Source organism: Schistocerca serialis, chromosome 7, assembly GCF_023864345.2.
Source record: "Schistocerca serialis cubense isolate TAMUIC-IGC-003099 chromosome 7, iqSchSeri2.2, whole genome shotgun sequence".
NCBI lineage: Eukaryota > Metazoa > Arthropoda > Insecta > Orthoptera > Acrididae > Schistocerca > Schistocerca serialis.
Genome location: NC_064644.1, coordinates 490,261,382 through 490,287,268, shown reverse-complemented (window position 1 = coordinate 490,287,268; position 25,887 = coordinate 490,261,382). Strand labels below are relative to the sequence as shown.

Genomic DNA, 25,887 nt, shown 5'->3' with positions numbered 1-25,887 from the left:
CCTCTTTCATATCACCTCCTTCCTATTCTTGTCCCCTCTGTCACTGCACTCACTTTTCTTTCTCCTTCCCAATTCTTCTCCTTTTTCACCTCTGTTTCCTACCTTCCTCCCTGTCCCACTGTGTCTCGCTATGCTGCACCGGTCAGTTTAGCCCCTGCATGCTCTGCCAGACAGCGCTCCTCTCCCCACATCAATACCCTGCCATCCCTTCCCCTTTCCCGAGATTGTGATTTTTTTTGTGTGTGTGTGTGTGTGTGTGTGTGTGCGCGCGCGGAGTAATTTTATTTACCATCTGGTGATTCTCCTAATTTTTTGATTGCTGTCTTTTATTGGCTATGTATACAACAACTTAATCCAACTTGACTTTATGGTGAATGCCAGTCAGGAGCATGAGCAACGACCACTAACAAAGAGCGCAGGTATCTCATCTTCACAGAAATATCACATAATAAGCCCACAAGCTAGCAGCATATTCAGTACATGATGCCATAATTGGTGACCAAAAAAAAAAATCAGTATTTCTGCAATACACCAGTACACCACAATCATCTACACACTCATGTCATAGATACAATGGCGAATAACCACCACAAAAATTTCATCCTTCCATGACTTTACGATTGCAAAACATCACCAATTACTCATCAACAACCAAACAACTAATTCCATAGTCATCCACTATCATGACGAGACAACTTCTTACAATGACTTCTGCCTCGAAATTGGCAAGTTAACGCAAAATGTGTTAAATATCTCTTGATTTTATAATGATATGTAACAACAAAAAAATGCATGCATTCTGTTTCCCGTATAGCTTTTCATGTGATCAGTACCCCACTTCCCAAGCACAACTCTCCTCTTTGCACCAAATTACATTACAAGTTTCAGAAAAACATTAAAACAGACTGCACATGTGGGTTCATAGCTATTAATTTAAACATACATAATCTCCATAGAGTTTCATGGACACTACTTTCAAGAAAATCTAGAAAAACAAAGAAGTAAGATTGGAGCTTAACACCCTGTCAGCAAAAATCTAAAAAACAGGTGGTTTACAAAAACAGGATATGCATATAAAATGTAGCAGGAAACAGAATGAAATAGTTGTCAAACGTAATTAGTAAAATAAATTCCAATACATAATCACTATTCAAAGTCTGCATAGCGAAAGGCAACAAAACCAGAAATATAACTTCATACTTGCTATTTATAGTTTCAAATCGAAAGTAGGCTAACCTGCAAATGTTAGCTAAAATCATGCTTTAAAAGATTTCATTTGCAAATGTGTGATTACATTATCCAAATTATTTCGACACCACAATCTGGGAATGCATTTCAGCAGATCAGTGACACGCAGTCCATTTACTTTGGATTCTTCTACTAGGTCAACCGCAACAGTCAATACTACAAAAACAACACGAACTACAAAAATTGGAGTCAGACATTTCCCTTGGCCTATAGCAGACAAAACCAAAACACAAACACCTACAACTACGAAAATTTGAAACTGGCGTTTCCCTTGACCTATATAGATCAACCACAGCTGACGATACCAAAACACCAATATAGACAACTATAACTGCGAAAAATGGAATAGAACGTCTCCCTTGACCTGCACAGGTCAACCGCAACTATCAGTACCAGAAAAACTAATCAAGGACCCATAACAGAAATAGTATGTCAGCAAAAGAATCTCTGTCATGGCCAACTGACATTTCTTGAACCAGGTATCACATCTAATGGAGCACCAGGCATTATCACACTGACACCGCCACATGTATCCTAGACACCGGAACTGTGGTCAACCTTACATTCTCGCAGCAAATGCTACACACCACAATCTCCGCAATTAGTTCAAATAATCGGCGGAATTTAATAATGGACAACATGTCCTCTCCCATCTCTGACTGCAACATAGCACTGCTATATTTCATCATCAATCCATACCTAAGAACAGATGCCACACAGTAAATTAAACATCTTACCGCATTACACACAGCAAACCAATAACATCTAACAAAAACATCAAACACATAAACAAAAAAATTAATTGATAACTCATTGAAAAAGCTTCCAACACTTACATCCCAAACTACAAACACTGCCAATGACTTCACACATCCAACACCAAAAGCTCATATGAACCCAATACAACACATTACACTCAGTACATATGCACATACACCACCAGAAGGCACCATCAAACACTACCAACCCATCAACGCTGCGCGGTAATGACGTCATACACCACAACATCCTTACGTCAAGGGTCAAAGCAGACGGGTGGAATCGGACACTTCTTTTACAATCTAAGCGTTTGACGTTATTTGGCATGGAATTAAATATTTTAATACTGGAATACTGTACATCTTTCGGTATCAGAGTTACATTTCTTAGTGCTTCTTCCTTTTACTATGATATTGCTACATTTCATTGGTTTCAGAGAGAATTCGGGTCAATGGAAGCGCCCGATTCCACCCGTCTACTTTGACCCATGGTGGTGGTGTGTGTGCCCTCATTGCGACGCGGAGTGGGTCAAGGGAAGTGTCCAATTCCTGTGTCTTTAAAATTATTCGTCATTTTGTGTGTTTTGGGATAGTGGTGAGGTTTTCTGTACTGTTGTATTTAGCTTGCCTCCCCCCCCCCCCCCCCCCGCAAAAAAACCACCGATTTCCCGCAGTTGTATAGTTAGTTTCATTGTATACGAGAAGGGAGATATTTTTGTTTTAGTTATATGTATTTTCGTGTTTGTTGCCGTGTATATTAGTGACCTCTTAGACACCATATTGCACATGCTGAGAACGGCCACTTGCGCCATATTGATGACGACATGGATCAAACCAGACGGGTGGAATCGGACGCTTCTGTAATCTCATTAAAATAATTTTTATTAATTCGATGAATTTTTCCAATAGCCGTATACACTTTTTGTGCACTTATTTTCACTATTATGTACTGTACAACATCAGCTAGCCGTTATATAACCTATTTTCCACCTAATTTTTGATTTGTTCTAGTATTCTTTTTTTTAAATTTGCCCTGCTACTGTTTGTGTTAATTAACTGTATCACCTTCTATGGGAACTACATTTGTACCGATATTGCTTATTAAAATTCGTTCTATATACGAGCATCACACATGCTTAAAACGATCTATGGAATAGGTATGGAAATAAACATACATACCTATAATTAAATTAAAATACCATATTCTTACAATACAGACCTTCTAACGCACACAGAGGACTTTCAACCGTTCAGAAGCAATCCATAATAAAACCGTTATCGATGATCACGGAATAATCATTTGAAGATTTATGTAGCTAATACTTTCAGAGACGCTCATGAAAATCTTTGAAGCAATATGTTTATGCGCAAAACAAATAAATGTTACAAGCAGTGATGCTTAACTCTCAGTTGTTGCATGAAGACTACTAACCTTAGTTATCTGAAACCTGTCCCCGCATGGACAAGGATAAAAATACGTTTCCAGTTCTTCATCATATTCAAAATCTTCAATCTCCACTTCGTCATGATATACTGACATCACTCGTGTGATTCAAGCTAGGCACCATATACCGGAACGCAAAATAACCACAGCACCTCATCACACTCACGTTGCGCGTACAGTTCGCGAAAGCCGAGACTTCGTGCAATCATGACGTCACACGCACTATCGAAGACCGCAGAGAACTGCTATCGACTTTCGTTAACATTCGATGTTGGGTACCTTTTTTTCCCATCCCCCCCCCCCCCCCCCCCCTTGTGGGTGAGAGGGTGGACTGTCAGCGGTATAAGCAACACGCTCTTCAGACAATTGACTATAAAATAGTAAAGTAGATGTAAAAAGAAGAAAACGTTGTGCCATTCTGAAGTTCATTGTTGATTAACAATGGTATGAAGTAAAAAGTGTTCGGAAAGAAGATCCAGAAATAGTGAACTACCGGTATGTATATGAAGTCAAACGAAATGGCTCCTGAGTTTGACGTGAACAATGTTTTTCCACACGGAAATACAGCCATTGAAAGAGAAAATATACCATGTACTAAGTGTGTAGCTGATATTGAACATTTAAAAGAGTGCATCATCAATATGCAATCAGCAATTCATACTTAAAAGAGTCATCTAACGAAACTTCGAAATGAAAATACTGAACTGTTAGGTTATCTGAAATCGAGTACACCACTCAAAACAAAACCTTCAAAAATTGTAAACAGGGAGAAAGAATAGCAGAATGAAGGCATCAGAAGCAAAAATACTGCGGCGAAGGACTGAAGTGCTTGTGTTATGAATTGCCCTGATAAAGCCAACAGAGTTAATACAAATGAAAACTTTTAAAAAAGCGACCAGTTCCCCGAAAAATGATACACAGTGAATGTATTAATTCTCTCTGACAGACATGTGCAAAAATTATGATCAGTTTTTAAAATCAAAAACACTGCATCTCTTCTATTATAAAACCTAACACTCCTTTAAAGGAAGTCGTCTTAACATAGACAGGAAGACGAAACCATATACGAAACATGACACAGTCATAATTCTAGGTGGGTCAAACGACATCTTATAGAAATGTGAGAATTTCAAATGCACCTTAACAGATTCTCTTCAAAAGAGAGTCCACACTAAAGTAATCTTGTGCACAGTTCCATACAGATACGATGTGCCAAAACTGAACAACAGAATCTATGCTGCAAACGAATTCTCAATGAGCACTGCGAAAAATTTCGACCATTTAATAGTAATGGACGTCAATACAGTCCTCAGCAGAAGCGATGATGCAAAATATGGACTTTACTTGCGAATGGAGGGCAAGCAGAAATTATGTAGACATTTATAGCTAGCAGTAGGTGCCAATCTGCAAACACCAGCTCTGACATACATACAATGTAAAGATCTATCAGCAAATATGACAGGGAAAATACAAGAAAAATCAACAGCAAAAACCGACTTATCCAACTCGACAATGATGAAAGATAAACGAGGAGCCACAAGAAAGAACTGTACTACATCTTCATCACTCAAAGAAGACAGCAAAAGAAAACTACCATAGACTAAACCAAGATATGATACCAGCAGCAACATCTAGCCAAAAAATAGCAACTCAACCAAGTTCCACATCCAAAGATATTGAAGATACAACTACAAGAAATGTGCAGTGGATACCAGAAGCAATAACTACAGAGATCCCGTCGACCATGTCTTCTGCAAGATTTTTTATTCCCAAAAGGCCTCAATGATAAATAATGCACCTATCAACAATACCTCCAGTAGCAGTCCTTGCAGCAAAAGCAGAAACCACATCAACATCAACCATACAAGAAGAATGACCAAAGAGATGAAGAACTGCCCCTTTTCACCATCAGGACATTTTCTTGTGACCAACGGAAAAAACAAACTCACGCCCCAAGAAGAGAAGGAAGATTTCCCACACAATTCAGATTCAGGAATAAAGGTAAGGAGTCAGCTAAGTACAATCAGAACAAACCCAAAATCTCACCAAGTCACTCTTCTTCATCAGAATATACAGTCACTTAGTAATAAAGTAAGAAAGCTGGAAATCTTGCTGTCAAGTGAATCCAGATATGTTATATACTTTGCTTAACTAAAAACTGGCTGAAAGAAGATGAGTTAAATACAGTGAAAATAATGGATTATGTGTTAGCAGCACAAACTAGTAGAAATCAGTTTGCACACAGAGGAAATACGGAAAGAAAGGTATCAAATTCAGTGACTTTGACAATGTTGAATCCTTAAACACTGAGAAAGATTTTGAAATGCCAGGCATAGGAATTACAGCATTAAAGTTAAATGTAATATGTTTATATAGATCTCCAGAATGCCACTTAAAAAATTTCACCACTCAGCTTGATACTCCACTAAATAAAGTAGTATGAAACCGAAAAACAGATCTTATATGGAGACCTAAATGTAGACTAATAATAACCAAGAAGAAGAAGCTAATGGGTTTAATAATTATTTTATGAATGTAACAGAGAAAAAGTACTACAACAAACAACCAATAGAAAACAGAATACATAAACAGGGGAAAAAGTCTCGAGCAAATCAATGTTCCTATACCCAACAAATCTAGAGAAGTGCAGGTTACAATAAAAAGTCTCAAAATGCAAAACTCTGCAGTAGTAGATGATATACATGATTTCATTATAAAGAAATGTGGGGATTGATTACTAAGCTCTTAAGTCATCTATGAGACCTATCTTTTGCAACAGTAACTTGTCCTTCCTGTTTGAAAATAGCAAAAGCAAAGCCATTGTACAAGAACAGAACCAAAGATGATATTTTCAACTATAGACCATTGGCACTTTCGTCTGTCTTCTCGAACATGTTTTGAAAGGCTCTTCAATAAGAGACTAACAGACTTCTTATAGGATAATGGCATTATGTCAGAATCGCAACATGAATTAGAGCAAACTGTTCAACCGAATCATCCATTCATTCCTTTCTATTAGAGGTGCTGTTAGCATTAGACAACAAAAAAATTACTTTGGAAATATTTTTAGATCTGTCGAAGGCATTTGACACCATACATCGTGATAAATTGCTGCACAAGCTAGAAAATCTTGGCAACAGTAGAACAGCTAACACCCTGCTCAGCTTGTATATTAATAACAGGGAAGAATATGTGGAAATAGATCAGGAAATGGATAATGTAATTAGGAAATATAATTCCAAGCTACCCATTGTTAAATATGATGTGCCACAACGATCAGTAATGGGTCCTGTTCTGTTTTTACTCTATGTAAATGACCTAAACATAAGCAATGACAGAAGTAAAATATTTCAATTTGCTGATGATACAAGGTCAGATGAAACCCTTGTAAAAACGTAAGAGAAGCCCCTGACACGCTAACGTGTTACTCTGATAACAATGACTCAATAATAAATACTGGAAAAACTGTAGCTATGGATATACACACAGAAAACACTGAAAAAACTGTAGCTATGGACAAACAATTACCAAAACAACCTGTACCATATTTCTTGAACTTCATCTACAAGACAACTTGAAATGGAAAGCACACATTGAACAAATGAACAAAACATTAAGTACTTCTTGTTTTATGTTACGTACATTAATAACTTGTACTTGCTACAACACTCTTCAGCGTGTATATTATGCAGCCATACAATCTCAACTCCGGTATGAGATTATGTTCTGGGGAAATTCTGGAGATGAAATTAAAACATTCAAAATTTAAAAAAAATTATAAGAGTAATGGAAAGGGTTCATAATGGCAAATCATGTAAGCCATTGTTTCAAAAAAGGATGATCCTGCCTCTTCCTTGTATGTATACAGGCTGGTTCATTGATAGTGACTGGGCCAAATATCTCACGAAATTAGCGTCAGACGAAAAAATAAGAACAAATCTGTTCGATTGTGACAGGAAAACAGATGGTGCTACAGATGGCCCACTAAGTTAAATTGATAGAAACTGCTTATTTTTTAAATAGGTGCCCCTTTTTATTACATATTTGTGTAGTCTGTAAATAAACAGGCATGTTTGATTTGAAACATTTGTTTTGCTTTGTGATGGGTGGCACTGTAATATTCTCACAAATGTTGCAATGCATCCGATAGCACTGTGTGCAATTCATTATTTAAATTAGGTATGATAATACGATTGTCCAGTCACAATAATTACGTAGGAGACATAATCTTGTTAAAATGGAACTTTAACAGTCGCAGAAGATATGGTGTTTATTTGTGGCTATTGAGACCAAAATGCTCAACAAGCTTGTGCTGTGTATGTTGATCGTTATCTTGACAGACAGCATCCAAGTGTCCGGACCTTTTGTCGGGTAGTTAATGTATTTAAAGAAACCGGAAGTGTTCAGCCAAATAAGATGACACAACGAAGAACTGCAACAAATAAAGATGCCCAAATAAGTGTTTTAGCTGCAGTTAAGGCTGTGGGAGCACACACACGAATAGTTGAGTGTGCACAGTACAGGGGCAGCGGCAAAGATTCTAGTGTGCACATAATCATTTACTCTTTGCTTTGTGTTTGTTTTTGTCTTAGATGTTCCATGTTAATGTCAGGCTCGTTGCTTCACAATAAAGTTGAACGTTAAGAATATGAAAGAGTCTATCATTAATAAAATGGAGCTATGTAGTGGCTACAAGGCTAATCCGCACATCAGTAGCAAACAAACAGAGCAGGAATCGGGAATTTCAAGATTGATGGTTTTGATAATTCTTCATCGTCATACATTTCACCCTTACGATATTTCAATTCACCAGGCGATGATTTTGAACATCTTGTAAATTTTTGCCACTGGATATAAAACAAAAAAAGAGATGATAACAGATTTTTTTTAGAGTTCTATTTAGTGACAAAGCATCATTCATAAATAGGGGTAAAGTAAACCAGCATAATATGCAGTATTGGGTAACGGAAAATCCACAATGGCTGCAACAAGTGGAACATCAGCAGCCGTGGCATGTTAATGTATGGTGTGGAATTACGGGAGGACATCTAACTGGCCCTTAGTTTATCGATGGCAATCTAAATGGTGCAATGTATGCCGATTTCTTAATTACTGTTTTACCAATTCTGCTACAAGATGTTTTCACTTCATGACAGAATGGCGATGTCCTTCCTACATGATGGATGTCTGTCCCATAGCATGCGTGCAGTTGAAGTGGTATTAAATGGAATATTTAATGACTTGTGGATTGGTTGTAGAAGCACTATGCCATGGGCAGCATGTTCCTTACATCTCCAGACTTCTTTCTTTGGGGAAAATAGAAAGATATTTTTTATTGTTATTCGCCGAGAATGCCTGAAAACATACATCAGCACAATGTCAATGCCTGTGCAACAATTACTGAAGGCGATCTACTTGCTGTTGAGAGGAATTTCGTTACACATATTTTCAAATGCAGTGACGTTGAAGGACATCATTTTGAGCATTAAGGAGGTTATTATGATTGCTCACACAGTAACAGCATGCATTTCTATAATTTATGATAAGGTCACAAAAACAAATGTATCACATTAAAATAACTGAAATAAAGTCCAAGTGTAATTACTTTTTGTGTTTTCATTTAAAAAACCACATTGTCACTAACTGTTCATCTAAATGGGTGAGGCATATTATAAGTGTTGGAATATTACAGCGCCATCCATCACAAAATGAAACAAATGTTCCAATTTAAACATTCCTATTTATTTACATACTACATGAATACGTAATAAAAATGGGGTACCTATTTAAAAATGCAGTTTCTGTCAATTTGACCTATGGCAGCGCCATCTAGCCCACAATCCATTGTGCCATCTGATTTTCCCCCATCACTCTCGAACAGATTTGTTCTTCTTATTTTATCGTTTGATGCTAATTTCATGAGATATTTGGCCTAGTTACTATCAATAGACCACCCTGTATACTTGAAAATATGATGTATTTAAAACAAAACTTACACACAAAAAGACCACTAAAAATCACAAAATACACAGCGACAATACAAGACAAAAATTGAATGTTCATGTTCAAAGTGCCAACATAAAGATATTTCAAAACAGTCTTATCCATCATAGAATCAAAGTATACAATGACTTACCAGATACCATTAAACACACACAGAACATTAGTCACTTCAAATCTAAATTGAAGTTGGACTTCGTTGATCACTGCTGTTACACAGTAAATGAATATCTACAAAAATAAATGTTTCTCTGTTAACCCAACATAATCTCACACAGAAGAACATTTGAATATTATCTTTCTGTATGTTGCATAACAACAATTATTTAAGTATTCATCATTAATTGCTATATTAATATGTGTTATTATGAACAAAGGCATAATTTTACATAAAATTGTTAAATATAACATAAAAATCCCAATATGGTGGTGGTGGTGGTTAGTGTTTAACGTCCCATCGACAACAGAGTCATTAGAGATGGAGCGCAAGCTCGGGTTAGGGAAGGGTTGGGAAGGAAATCGGTCATGCCCTTTCAAAGGAACCATCCCATCATTTGCCTGAAATGATTTAGGAAAATCACGGAAAACCTAAATCAGGATGGCCGGAGACGGGATTGAACCGTCGTCCTCCCGAATACGAGTCCAGTGTGCTAACCACTGCGCCACCTCGTTCGGTAAAATCCAAATATCTCTTGTACATTGTGCATCTGTAGATGAAAATGGATCAATAAATCAACAAACATATAGCGTCATTCAGAATGGAATGTAATAGGATTATGTACAGGAATGTTGTTTCTCACCATATAGCAGAGATGCTGAGTCGCAGACTGCAGTCGTGTGTGTGAGTTGCATTTGCATGAGAGTGCGTGTGTGTGTGTGTGTGTGTGTGTGTGTGTGTGTGTGTGTGTGTGTGTGTGTGTGTGTGTGTGTGTGTGTGTGTGTGTGTCCTTCATCTATTTTTGACGAAGGCCTTACTGTCCAAAAGCTTTATTTGTAAGAGTTTTTTTGTTGTGCCTATCTGCAAATCAGCATCTCCACTATATGGTGAGCAGCAACTTCCCTTTTCATAATACTGAAACATATAGCAGAGATATAGACACTGAATTTAAAACTATTTAAGGGTGAAAAGTAAAATGGAAGTTTTGAGTTATTCCATGGATGACTTTTTGTGCTGATAGTTAAAAATAGTAATAATAAGAGCACATTTAGAACATGCTGCCGAAACAACGATATGAAAAAGAAGTATTTTCCAGTCACTAGAAACTGGATGAACATGCCATGGGTTAGGGAGTCAGTTGTTGAAGAACAAAAGATTGGCTGATAAAGAGGGTAGGGATGTGGGGATATGAGGACAGAGGACTAGTACATTGCAGTGATGGGGTAGGAGTAGTTGTTGTGACAGAAGAGGGGGCAAAGTAGATTGAGGGATTGGTGACTTGAGTAGTTGTTGGGAAACAAGAGGGGGAAAGAAAGTCAAATGGAAGGAAAGAGGGTGAGGACATTGGGAGAGGGGAGGAAGCCCTGATGACGTAGGTCGTACCTATAGTTAGTAGGAGGGGTAAATGTTGGGGTGGAGTTCATGATCTGGAAGGGGGAGATGGCTGAAGTTTCTTTGGAAGAGTTTGTGGAGCTTGTTGTAAGTGGGGAGCTCGTAGAATATGTTGGTAAAGCTGCAGCTTCATATGAGGATTGGAAAATAGAGGGGAAACTATAGAATTGTTGCATTTGAGTTTACAGGTAGTGTAGATCGTTTGGAGGTGTTCAGTGTGAGTAAGAAGTGGCAGGTATGTGTTGAGTTGGTAAAGGATCCTTGTGGGGAAGGTAATTAGATGCAGAAAGCGAGGTGGAGTGCATGGTGTTCGAGAATCTGGATGGACTTACAGAACTAGGGAGGGGTGGATACTCGTGCAACATTTTCATAGCAAAGGATGGGGCAGATTAGGAATTTGTACATATAAAGGATAGTGGAGGTGTATAGTCCCCAAGTTTTTTGGCATTGAGTAAATTTCTAATGTGTCACTGTAGTTACCAGTGTCATGTGAGAGTATCCTGGTCACAAGCCTGGAGGAAGGTTGGGTACTTGGAAAACACCATATGGATTCTGTAATTCCTTACTGTAACTTGGGTGGTTTGAAAGTATGCCATTTCAAAGCAATGGTACATTGAAGACTTATAAAAACACGTGATTCTTGGTGCGATTTGTTATTCTTAAAGTCACATAATGATGTTAAAGCTTTCATGAGCTACAATACAAAGCCTGGAATAATGCTAGTTCATTGCAATGTAATGGTTAAAAGTGTTGAATTAGAAGCTGCAAACTTCGAATTTTTTTCTTTCGCCTTTAAGTGGACAAAAAATGCCCATATGAAACAAGATTTTTAATATATATATATATATATATATATATATATATATATATTACAGTACAGTGTTAAATATTATTGTACTAAATTTAAACCCTGCAAAAGTGGTCTACAGATCATGAAGTGTGGAGACTATTGCCAAAGATACTTTGTCAATTACACGTCTCTGCTACTGTAGATGAAAGCATCAATTTTTCGGAATGAGACCGGTCTCAGACCAGGCTATATCACCACAAACTATACCATCTCGATGGAGTAAACACAGTTCGTATCCTGTATCGTACAAGAACATCATTTCTGCATTCTGCATATAGCTACCAGACACTCATACATATTACGTGAAGGCACACAGATTCCAAAAGCATAAACATCTGCACCTTATATAATCGCAGCACCAGATATTCTCTGTGAGGTTGATTGGTCCTCCACTGTGGTGATCGGTCACGAGACAACTGCCCAACACACGCTGGCCTGCTGCATAATGAGAGCGCTTTCTGCAGACAATGGTCACTCTCCGAATTTGTGTACAAAGGTCCGCCAACAGAATTGTTTCTGGTCTGGTATGTGTGCTGCCATGGTTTCTGAAACGAGGTATGACCTTCTGCATACTCTGGGATTACATGAATATTTACTTTCTGAGCTTCAATGAGAAATGCTTTATCAATCGTGTATTAATCTACTGATCTCGAAACCAATATCAGATGCAATATCTGTTTTCCACACCAAAGAAACGATGTATATCTGTCGCTTTTATGCTGCATTCATCGAGTAGCATATGAAAATTTCCGGATTTTCGTGTAACTGCACGCGGTATGCCAGAATGTCGTAGCATTAACGCAACTATTCTCGATATCAACAACATAGCACTATGCTACCGATCGCTCGTCTAGTACAATTCCGATGATAAATAGTGGAATTCATATCTCTAGAAAGTCGAAAGTCTAGCGTGGTCATTATGTGGGACATGCTGTAAACCATCTAGTTACTAGAAACTTAGCTGGCCAGAGTGGCCGTGCAGTTCTAAGCACTACAGTCTGGAGCCAGGCGACTGCTACGGTCGCAGGTTCGAATCCTGCCTCAGGCATGGATGTGTCTGATGTCCTTAGGTTAGTTAGGTTTAATTAGTTCCAAGTTCTAGGCGACTGATGACCTCAGAAGTTAAGTCGCATAGTGCTCAGAGCCATTTTTTTGAACTAGAAACGTATCTGCGAAAATTTTTATTTGTGAACTGGAAAAGACAGAAAACTGTAGTTTCACTTATATTTTTTAACGAACAGCGATGTCAATGATATAACAGGGTCCAGATCATCCTTGCACTTTTCAAAATAAACTAAGGCTCTAATACTTATAATCGTATGTGTTTCTCATCTCTAGAGAACAGGCAAGTGTCTCTTCCACCTATTTTTCACAACCTGGATGCAAACATCACATTCGAGGTTCTCCTATCCAAACAAAGAATAGAAACAGTCAACTGGTCAATTTGTGTGGGGGTGAGGCATAATTGTAAAACGCAAATACTCGCCATATTGAATCATCTCAGATTTCCACATAAAATTCACAGAATCATCCCAACACCCGCGACTCCGAAGGCTGCCCGACACATAGTGAGTATTAGTTCGCTATTCACCTGCCCAGGAGGCGACACGTTCAGGTCAACTGGATGCTTATACCCTGCCTGTCAAGTTCAGGCATCTCAGCTGTGTATCGTGCCTTAAGCCAGAAATATGTATTCATTCCAATCACCAGCTACCTCTCCCACATGCTCGCATGCCAGACGCAGTCATCCTAGGAAACATCTACATATTTATCAGTGTAATTATAAATAAATATTATGATTATAGAGCCAATCTGGTGTCATTTGACAATGAACGAAGTACTGGAAATACCTCCTCCTGACGACTGCGTCTCTGGAATTATCAAAATCTCACATAAATCTACATCTTTCCAATGACTGGACATAACTTTCCACATGAAATCTTTCAATCCCTTTACAGCTATCAGTGTAGTGAAATCGCAATTTCCCACGCCCTTTATGAACAAACATAGTCATTTTCTCTGCACGTGCCAGCACACTTACTACAGTAACGTCATGTTGCATCAGCATAACAATCCTTACAAGCAGAGTGATTATGATTTATAAGTGTATGGCGTACGAAAAATTATGGTATGTTCACACTCACACCAGCTGTGTGTCGTGTTGCACAGCCTACCATAGCATAACAGACCTAACGTTTCTTGCAGGAATGAAATAGAGGCTTATAACTCTGTCCCTCTGAATCCCACACCATACTTTCATTGACCACGGTTTTTGGTGTGCAACTTGCCACAGCCAACATGGATTTGCAGTTGCTCAATAATGCATGTTATGCAAATTAACATTCCCATAGCTCGCGAATGTAGCCTTGTCAGTAAATAAAATCAGATTAATAAATGCGTCATCCCTCTCAATCTGAAGTTGAGCCAATCAGCAGAATTCAATGAGATGCATACAATCTGTACCAGTTAACTCTTGGTGGAGACTGGTATGGTAAGGATGATATTTATAGCGATGCACAGCACAATCAACATTGCTCTGGCTCATGCCAGATTCCCTTGCGCTTTGACGTGAACTAACAGAAGGATCTCGATTCACAGTGGCAAGAGTACCAATTTCCATTTCCTCGTTAGTAACTTTCCTTTGCCAGATATGTTTCCAATGTGTTAAACATCCAGTTGTTATCAATTTATCATACTCATATTTAACTGTACAACATGTAGGGTGAGTACATTGAGGATATCTTTCAGCGTATAATTCTCTAGCTCTCACTGAATTTCGTTGGCATTCTCCATAAATGAGAAGCATATAGACTAGTTCTTCAAGGGAATACATCATTCACATTCACTTGATTCGAAGATACTAGTCTTACCTTTCCTATTGTGTTATATTGCGAAATCGTCGAATCGTGTTTACATGTCAATGGCACGTTAGATGGCTATGACGTATTCAGCAAATTTGTAGTATTTGCACGATATACGAGAGAGAATTGTCAACACTCAATCCATGGTAAGAAGGCTACAGCACTGCACTGATACCAAAGGTCATCAATTCGAACACTTTCTGTAAATGGATGTTCATGCTGCCTTTTTAGCCTTCGTTGACATTTAGCACCCCATTAAAAAAAAAAAAAAGAAGTTGACCTTCATATCTCTGACACGACCCTACCCAACAACAAAAAACAAACGTCATCTTATGGCCCCCATTCTCCCATACAACAATTGTCAAACAAACTTTTCTGCTACTATCATACATTCAGAGTTATTCTAGGTGGCAATAGTTAGTGACTCACCCTGTATAGGTTCAAAAATGGCTCTGAGCACTATGGGACTTAACATCGGAGGTCGTCAGTCCCCTAGAACTTAGAACTAGTTAAACCTAATCAACCTAACGATATCACACACATCCATGCCCGAGGCAGGATTCGAGCCTGCAACCATATCAGTCGTGCAGTTCCTGACTGAAGTGCCTAGAACCTGTATAGGTTCTTTGCTGTTAGTTTCTATGTGTGTTGTGTATTCTTTTTATATGTGTGTTCTGTACCTTATATGCTGCATTAGAGCAACAAAACGTTTTTATGTCCTAATTTAAACTGTCATCAATTTACTTAATCATTTTGCTGAATATTAAAGCAAGAAACAACATCCTCACGCAAGTATCATGGTATATTGTGTGAGAAGTTAGGAGTGTCAGTAGATATTTGTATGGCTTTACAGCCACTCGAAAATGATATTACCAGTCGTTGGATTCGCCTCGTCAATCTTGATGGCATATAAGATACGAAAGCTGCTGTCCCGTCAGGAGCCACGTCTTTACTAAAGATCATTCTTTCCATCTGAATCTTTGCCTGTATCTTTCCTTGTAATACAAGTCGGTTACACAACACAAAAGAATTTCCACTATTAGCATTTAATGCTGTGACCTGAAATCTCATTTGCGGGCGAGCCAACGCTAGTCACAGAATTTTCTCTCATAGTCCAACATATGGCAGGGCAGCAGTAGACTGACATTGCGTCGTGTAGGCACATCAGGTTTGTGGCGATTTATTGTGGCCTCAGTCAGATTGTTGCATGTAGACCAGCCTTTAACTTACCACAAATTTTTGTGAATCCTATATACTTCGACAAATTCAGGTGTCAAATGTCTACAAAGCTAACGCATTTAAACCATTCCAGGATTCAGTATGTGCGCAAAGACGAGAAATACTAGACTAAGGAATAGCTGACTCAAATATGTATTTGAGCCACATATGTGGCTACCTACTATGAGTTCTTGTCAAATCCAAGGATATTTCGAAAGTACCATGGAATAACAGTTCATGCTGAATCCTTAAACAGTTACTCTTTTAATGTCCCACTTGCTCCAAAAGGAAAAAATCAAACAAATAATTACTGTTTCAATTTTTACTCACAGTAAATTAAACTCAACTCGCTCAAGTGGCTTTGTCAGAAGATCATCTTGCTGGTTCTTTCCCTCGATTTGTTGCAACTTAGTACTTTACTTAGTACTTTACAAACAAAAATATAACTAAATGGTGGATAATAATTGACTTACCCTCGTATAAGAAAGTCCTTGACTTTCTTGTTATTAAATTCTTTGCCTCCATCGTATCTTAAATGTTTAATGCAGTGTCTGTTGGTTCAAGCTTCAATAAAAATTGTTTAATTGTATCATATCTCTCATATTTGTGTTTCAGAAAGAAAATTCGACAGAGTTGACTGAAATCGTCTTTAAAACGTATATTATATGGAGCACCTCCAAACGACTCTGTACTCATTGGTCCATCGGTAACTACATGGATTAATTCGTCAGCAACTGTGGTGTGGTTTACTCGTTGTCTGAATACTAATCTTTGCATCTTTTCTGTTGCACAACCATTGCAAAATTCATCCTTACAATCTTTAACACTGACATCAAGTTTTTCAAGATGTTCTTCAGGTGCTGTTTATTTTGATGGCCAAATGTTTAACGGTAACTTGCAGTAATTCAGAGTGTGTCACTAAATTCAGTTTATTTCTCATTTCTGATCTGACAGCATGACTATTCAATATATACAGCCTGTTTCCCAAATTGTGTGCCATGACACCCTTGCCACTGTCTTTTTTACGAATCGTTACTCTTTTATAGTCACATGTTGTATTATAGCAGTTACACGCAGCTGCTCTGGCTGAGAACAAATGAGCACTTCCATCAGGTATTTTCTGTTCTAGCACTGTATCACTCATTGGAATGTCTAATTTCTAAATTAATTGTACACTAACCAAATACACGCATTTAGTACTGTGTTTTTCCCATGTAATCACTTCAGGTACATCAAAATCGCTGTACAAAACAAAGTATTGTTTATTCGAAGTGATGTGCTTCGTAGCACCACTACGGCTTTACCATTTATTTGTAGCAATGTAGTTTCCAGTAGACGCACGCATGGCATATGAAGTAAATGCAGCACACACATCAGTTTTGTCACGACTTCCAAAGACCATCTGCTGCCCAGTGTCCTCGTTGTTTTCACTTATTTCGCGAAAATTTTGCTTTGTTTATTCTTTTCGTATCTTGTTTTGATTGTTATTTTGTTACCCTTTTCATGCACTAAAAACGACAAATACAATTCATTTATCCGCCATTTAGATCTACAAACAACTTTTGCAGCTTAACTACATGTACGATTATATCCTTTGTATCATCACATTTGACAAAAAAAAAAAAAATCAATTAACATGTTTAAGCGTTGGGTGCTGCTGCATTCCAATCGAGCACATAGTCTGCTCCATGTTTCTTTAGCATTATTACATGCCAACGCAAGTCCAAAAACTGGTTCCTTTAGCGCACTTATCACCAGATTTGCTGCTTACATATCATCCTTTTGCCATTCTGCATGACACCTTTTATTCACTTGTTGCTTCCTGTGAAAACGTCATACATTAGTGCATACCATTTATGAGGTCTTCGACTTCATTAAGAACAAAGCACCCCTGAGACATGCCATTTCCAATTTGCCCAATGGTCAGGCCATTCAAATTTAATAATATTTGCTTCGTAATCGCCATTGGTGGCCATGTTGTTGTATAGAAGGTCCCCATTACTGTACGGCTTATTAATTTATTTTTTAAAGTCTTCTTCTAGCACACACTGGAGTGAGTCAATCTTCTTCTGAAACTTCAGTTGCCTGAGACCGCAGTCATGTGTTGTGCTTATCTGCTATTCAGCATTTCCGCTATATGGCGAGTAGCAACTTTCCTTCTCATAATATTGTTACATGCTATCCTGGATTTTCCATTGTGTCATTTGTTCAAATTAGATGTGGCTTGCGCCCATAAACTGTAACAAACATATTTACACCGATCAACACAGTTTCATTAACGAGCGATTTATTTGTAGGAAACGAACTATTCAATAACAAAAACATATTACAACGAGTTTCTGTAAAATTCAAAAATATTTTAAAGGTGACACAGAATAGCATTTTACAACAACAAAAAATTCCTCTTATTTCAACACAGTTGTGTTCGTATTACAACTCAGTTGTGTCGTATAGGCAAGACTCAGTATCAGGGGTGGGCATAAAATGATAATTGAATCCTTCTAACGTCCATCAGACTTATCTCCTGATGTAAACAAAAACTTCAGAGAAAACCTCAGTCCATTTGTACGTAAGTTCTTCAGTCATACTGTAATCATCGGTGGAGACCTTAATCATCCAACAATCAATTGGCAAAATTACAGTTTCGTCAGTGGGTAGCCTGATAAGACATCACGTAAAACTTTAATAAACGCCTTCTCTGAAAATTGCCTAGAAAAGATAGTTAGGAACCCCACTCATGATGGAAATATATTCGAACTAATGGCAACAAACAGACCTGACCTCTTTGAGGATGTACACATCAAAACTGGTATCACTGACGTGACGCAGTTGTGGCAACAAAGATTACCAGAATACAAAAGACAACTAAAACAAGCAGAAAGATATATATGGTTCAAATGGCTCTGAGCACTATGGGACTTAACAGCTATGGTCATCAGTCCCCTAGAACTTAGAACTACTTAAACCTAACTAACCTAAGGACAGCACACAACACCCAGTCATCACGTGGCAGAGAAAATCCCTGACCCCACCGGGAATCGAATCTGAGAACCCGGGCGCGGGAAGCGAGAATGCTACCGCACGACCACGAGCAGCAGACCAAAAGATATATATGTTCAGTAAAATAGATAAAGAAATCAGTAATGTCATATCATACTGAACATACTGAAAAGAAAATTAGACCAACAATGAAAAACAGAAAACAGATGATAGACGAAATGAAATAGCAATTGAATCTAGCTCAGGATACTGGAGAAAGAAACTAGCTGTAAAAAGGCTGACCCAGGAAGTAAGGAAAAAGTGTTGGAAGACTTTACTACAAGGATAGTGGAAGACTGTCAGGTAAGTAGGAAATTACCATACAAAGTACTAAAGAGTAAATTAAGTGAATATATAAAAATCCTTGCCCTTGAAACAGGTGACAATAACTTATACGAACAGAGGAAGGGATCAGGGATGAAATGAAAAAGTGCTTCAACGTGCTGTTAAATGGAGATGGGGACAACACAACCATCAACAACTGTAGAGTAATTAATGAAATCTAAACCAAGAGACACCCATTATCATGGTGTAAGGTAGAAACAGTATTAAAGAGCATGCAGAATGGAAAGTCGACAGGCTTTGATGATCTCACCTCAGATATGATAAAGGCAGCCGGTATATTAGGCTTAAATTGGCTATGTAGAGTGTTATCAGTGGTTTGGAAAGAAAACAAAATTCCAGAAGAGTCATCATCCCTCTGTTCAGAAAGGGCAATCGACGAAAATATGGAAATTACAGAGCCATCACGCTGCTTCCACACACCTTAAAACTGTTAGAAAATATATGGAAATGAGAATTAGAAACATAGGAGAACCTTTGCATGAGGAAGAACAACATGGATTCAGGAAAGACCGACATGCTATGGATCTTATTTTTGCAGTAAGAATTTGACAGAAAAGTACTGGGAATATGGAAGAAATCTTGTGATTGTGTTTGTGGGCATTGAAAAAGCCTATGACAGTGTTACTCGAAGCAAGATATGGGAATGTTCAGAAGACCTAAAGGTGCCAAACTACCTAATCGATAAAGTAAAGATACTATACCAAAAGAGTTACAGCTTTGTCCAAATAGACGGTGGACGATCAGAATGGTTTGAAATAAAGGGAAGTGTCCAACAAGAAAGTTCCCTATCACCGCCCCTGTTTGTAATAGTAATGGACAAAATCATAAAATCTATCAAGAAAATAGACAGTGAACCAAATGCACTGGTTTTTGCTGATGATTTGATAGTTTGAGGAGAGACAGAAGCTGAAGCACAGAAGAAACTTAATGATTGGAACAAAATATTCAAGAGTTTCGGGCTAAAAATAAATAAAACAAAGACAATGGGAACGGCCATCAACAGGCAAGGAACAATCTCAAATATATTTATAGAAGGAGTCAAAGTAGAATGTGTTTCACATTTAAAGTACCTAGGAAGCATGATCTCGACAGACAACATTACTCAGCAGGACACAGAAAGCATCCAGTTTTTACAGTCAAATCAGAAATCTTCTCTGGGATGATAAAACGCCAGACATGGAGAGGAACAAATAGCATTAAGAGTAAATGATACATTGGTGACAGATGTGTATAGTGTTGCAGAATTTTTAAACAAACATTTTATAACTATTACTGAAAAGATGGGGTTGTCAGGTTCGGTAGATGCTGCTATGGAATACCTCGGACCAGACATTTCAAGTAACTTCCATAATATAAATTTGATCCTCACTACCCCAGCAGAAATAATGTCCATCATAAAATCATTAAAATCAAAAACATCTAGTGGGTATGATGAAATATCAACAAAGTTAATTAAAGAATATGATTCTGAGCAAAGTAACATATGAGCAATCTGTGTAACCAGTCGTTTATCAGTGGAATATTTACTGAATGATTAAAAAATGCTGAAGTTAAGCCACTGTTTAAGAAGGGAGATAAAGAAATAGCATCAAATTTCCGTCCAATTTCGCTGTTGCCAGCATTCTCAAAAATTTTAGATAAAGTAATGTACAATCGGCTTTATAATCATCTTATGTTAAATAACATACTGTCAAAGTCACAGTTTGGATTTCTAAAGGGTTCTTATATTGAGAAGGCTACCTACACTTGCAGTGAAAATGTGCTTAATTCATTAGACAAAAAATTTGCAGGCAACCGGTATATTTTGTCATCTGTCAAGGGCATTTGACTGTGAATCTCAAAATCCTTTTAAATAAATAAGAATATTATAGTGTAACTGGAAATGCTGCAAAATGGTTCGAATCTTATATTTCTGACAGGAAACAAAGGATGTTATTAGGAAAGAGACATGTATCAAGCTATCAGGCATCATCCAACTGGGAACTAATTACATGTGGGGTCCTACAAGGTTCCATTTTGGGGCCCTTACTTTTTCTTGTTTATATCAATGACCTTTCATCAGTACCATTACCAGATGCCAAGTTCGTTTTGTTTTCTGATGATACAAACATTGCAATAAATAGCAAATCAAGTGTAGTCTTAGAAAGATCAGCCAATAAAATATTTGTGGACATTAATTACTGGTTTCTAGCCAATTCTTTGTCACTAAACTTTGAAAAAAAAAAGCAGTTAGAAGAAGTGGACAGTGTTAAATTCTTGGGATTACAGCTTGATAATAAATTCAACTGGGAAGAGCACACCACAGAACTGCTGAAGTGTCTTAACAAACCTCTATTTGCAATGCAAATTGTGTCAGACATAGGGGATATAAAAATGAAAAGCTGGCATACTATGCTTACTTTCATTACATAGTGTCATATGGAATTATTTTTTGGGGTAATTCATCAAGCCAACCTAAAGTTTTCTGGGCGCAAAAGCGTGCAGTAAGAGTTATATGTGGTGTGAACTCAAGAACATCCTGCAGAAGCCTGTTTAGGGAGCTAGGGATACTAACTACTGCTTCCCAATATATTTATTCCTTACTGAAATTTGTCATTAAAAATATATCAATTTTTCAAACCAACAGCTCAATTCATGGAATCAATACTAGAAATAAGAATAATCTTCACTAGGATTTAAAGTCACTTTGTTTTGTACAAAAAGGTGTGCATTATTCAGGAGCACACATTTTCAATAACTTGCCAGCAGCCATAAAAAGCTTAACAACCAATGAAATTCAGTTTAATAGAAGCCTAAAGGATTTATTGGTGGCCAGCTCCTTCCACTCCATTGGTGAGTTTCTCAGCAAATCCAACTGATATATAACATGACTTCTGCACAATTTCAGTGCAGTAATGTGTTCATTGTAAATGTGTGTGTGTGTGTGTGTGTGTGTGTGTGTGTGTGTGTGTGTGTGTGTGTGTGTAAGTACAATCTAACTTCTGCACCATCTCAGTGCAGTAATGTGTTCATTGTAAATAAGTATTATAGTAGCTGTATTACACGTTTATTACCTTATAAATAAATAAAAAACGTTTTTATTGTAAATTCAGTGCATTAGTATTTGTAAAATGACTCTTCCATATAGTGTTCATTAAAAAATGACTATCATTCCACTTGGGACCTGTGCAATGGTACATTAGCTTATTTGTTTTAGTTGTAAATATTTGTCATGTATTGTTGTTTTTCTTATATGTTCTACATCCTGCAGGACCTTCTCACTATGGATCAATTGGAATGAAAGTAAACCTAATCTAATCTATAAAGCGACCAAAACAATGGGGTGCATCCTCTGCCATGCATCTCACCATGGTTTGCAGAGTATAGATGCAGATGCAGATAGTTAATATAACTGCTATGTTATTTGCCAATAATTTTCCAGTGGTATAGTTTTTTCTTCTGTAGACGTGAAAACAGTGCAAAATTTACACGGTCGGCTCATGAGCACAAGAGTGTTCCGACAGAAGTGATTTTTAACTTTTATGATTGTCGTGCCAGCCGGCAAGGCTATGACCCAGTAGAATGTTTCCACGGGTCAGTTAACTACCTGCTGCGGTGGTTAACGTATGCATATGCAAGTTTTTGTCGACAATGGAACAGTGCCATAAGCAGATCTACACCGCTGCCCCAGCGATGACAATAATCTGACGTTTATTGTTTACAGTCGTCTTGTTTGTTTACACGGAGTGGAAATGTCTGAAGATGCCGAGAACAGTGCTGGAAAGCAAAGCGATAAAACAGAAGGCGGTAATGCGATGTATTCTTTCAGTATTTAGAATAAATTTTTAAATGCAAAAATAAGGATTTTTGCACTGAAATACGACCCGAATCTGGAGGGTTAAAGACAATAGTGCTTACATCGGCGGTTAGGATACGTATTCCGTTTGGATTTACGTTGCATTTTCCTTTAACCCGTCATGCAAGCTCTTAAACTTATGAACCATGTTCCATTTATTCAGAGTTTTATTGTTGGCAGTTGCAGAAGTTGATGACTTACTTTTGCTTCTTGTTTGCAGTATTTACGGTCTCGCAGTTCAGGTTCTAAGTTGATTTTTGCCCAAATTACGCACTCAGCCAAGTTTTATTTAATTATTTATTTGCGATACGTTGTGGAGCTTCCAATCTTCACCACAACCTCCTTCCATATAGTTACATATTGTGATTGGTTGTAGACTATGATAAACTGGCGATTCAGATTTGTGATATGGGAAGAATTATTCGTTGCCTGTGATGGTCAAACCGTAGGTTTCGAATTAAAGCCGTATGATCTGCACGGTATCCGTAATATCCACATGAAGAGAGAACTAATTAACATAACTGAGTATGATTAACAGACACCACTGGTGTAAGTGACCGAATTACTAATGTGCCTCAGTCTCCTCTTTTTTCTCTATTGTTAAATATTCTCTATCTAGTTTTAGCTTTACTGATATTGTTTCTTCATTCACATAATTTTATTTGTCTACTTATTGGCAGCCACTGTTGCGACTCCACATCATACTGTTTTGTTTTAATTATGACAGCTGTATTTCCGTTTTTTGCTTTTAATTCTCAGTTCAGTTGTTCTTAGTTTTGTCCTAATCCATGTTCATTCCATGTTACTAATACCACTTTTTCTGGAATTCATCTTCTCTCGTCGTTGACATTCCTCTATCATTTCTTTTGAGATCCATCTGACTTATTTCTATGAAGATTTTGAGTTAATATTTTTTCCGCTATGAGTGGTGCAGTTACGTTGTGAGGCTGTTACCTCTAGGCCACCTGACCTGTCTGATTTTCTGTCAGGGTTTTCCTGTATAGCCAGACTGCCCCTGTCTTAAGGCACTGGGGTCTTTCCTTTAACCTCCTCCTGATGGCTACACTTTATAGAAGGGCACTGTCTAGGGGCCATATAGATTTTTCAATTGTGGATGTGGAAGTGGGATTGGCTGGTAAAGCTGCTACAGAACTGCAGAACCACTTCTCAAGATTTTAATACTCTGACCCATCTGGTAGGAATCAAAGCTCTCAAGACCATACTAACCTTTATGCCATTCAACATTAAATTAATTATTGCTAGGAATGAGATTAAATTTGGAAGCCAGAAAGGAAAAGTATACACAAAAATAGCTTAAAAAGTAAAGTGAAGTAGAATAAAATCTGTTATAGGAAAAGAAAAAGTTTTAAAGGCTCATAATTATGAACAACGTATTACACAAAAAAGAATTTTGAGAGAATATGAATACAGGAACTGAACTGAACAAATATCTGCTGTTATAACTGTGATGCACATGATGGTGGAAGTACATGGGGTACGTATATTGCATTTGTGTAAGTGTCTCCAACTCTAATATTGTTAGATTATGTTTGCTTATACCATTCAAATTGAGAACCTTGGTGTTGATTCTCGGTCTGTCCTCTTCTCGCACTCCCCGTCACCCCATTTCCTCACATAATAACTGAAGCAGCTGATAAGCTACCTTCCGTCAGTTGCCATTACAGCATTACAGGAGGCAACAAGGATAAGAAGGGAAATGGAAGTGACTATCTATCTATTTTGACAACATGTTGTAATGATGGTCTCGCTGTGGCAATCTGTTACATGTTGCAGTGTTCCACCTGTATGCCTGGAAAACCTCTGGCACAACAACACTGCAAGTTCCCTGTATGCCAAACAACCGCTTTGCAGCAGAAAACAGTTCTGCAGTAGTTCCACTAGGCAGCCCTAGCAGTGCCACCGGAATTGCCGACTGATGCTGACCTATTTGCATCTGCGACCCACGTGTCCTGAAATAGTTAATATGATATCCTGCTGCACAACAGTATTTAGGCCCTCATTTCACATCGAGCCAGAGCTACAGGTGGACATCCGATCCACTACGGTGCTGCTGCCAACTGCCAACCAGGTGCCTCCTCGATGGATCCCAGCGGGCCTCTGCACCTCTGCCGACAGATCAATATCTGTGGTTGGATGCCGTAACTTCGTTCACAAACTTTGGTGTAACATTGTGTGTATTTTGTTTTTCCAAGGATTTATACCACTGTGCTTGTACTGTAAGTAAACTCTTGTGGTAGTCTACTTGTTTTCTGTGTGCAACAATAGAACTTTGTAAATATTAGTTTGTGGAAAACTCGACCAAGTACAAGATTTTGACTTTTTGAACAAAGGCATTCAGCCTGTCAGTCATTTTTGTGTTTGGCTTGTCAGTACACCAATAAACTAGGTTTGTGAAAAATTAGTGACTTTAGTGCTGCCTGCAGCAGATTCTTTAATCAGTCGCGGAAATCATTGAAGCCCACAGCACTACCTCGGATCCCTTATGCCACTGTGCCTTCAAATTCACACGTCCCTACCAGTCGATATTTGCCTGATATTAATTGGTGAACAGTGGCAGTAGTTGCAAATCCCTGGCTGGAAGACAGAAGTGGGTAACAGCCACACGGCTCTCACTTTACACCTCAGAAACAGGTTTAACGTATTGCTCACTAGTGAAAATACAGCTGAGACAACACAAGTGCCTTGCCCGTTGGGACAGTGACCGATCTTCTTGAGAGGT

General features: G+C 38.0%; 1 protein-coding gene across 1 annotated transcript in view; it reads left to right on the top strand.

Moving 5' to 3' along the window:
- Positions 1–22,986: 22,986 nt before the first annotated feature.
- The window catches only part of LOC126412331 (F-box/WD repeat-containing protein 2-like), a 113,288-nt gene continuing 110,387 nt past the window's right edge, over positions 22,987–25,887 (top strand). Inside the window, exon 1 of the mRNA XM_050081855.1 lies at positions 22,987–23,098. Coding sequence (XP_049937812.1) covers positions 23,044–23,098 — 55 coding nt within the window. The 5' untranslated portion in view covers positions 22,987–23,043. The remainder of the gene's footprint in view (positions 23,099–25,887) is intronic.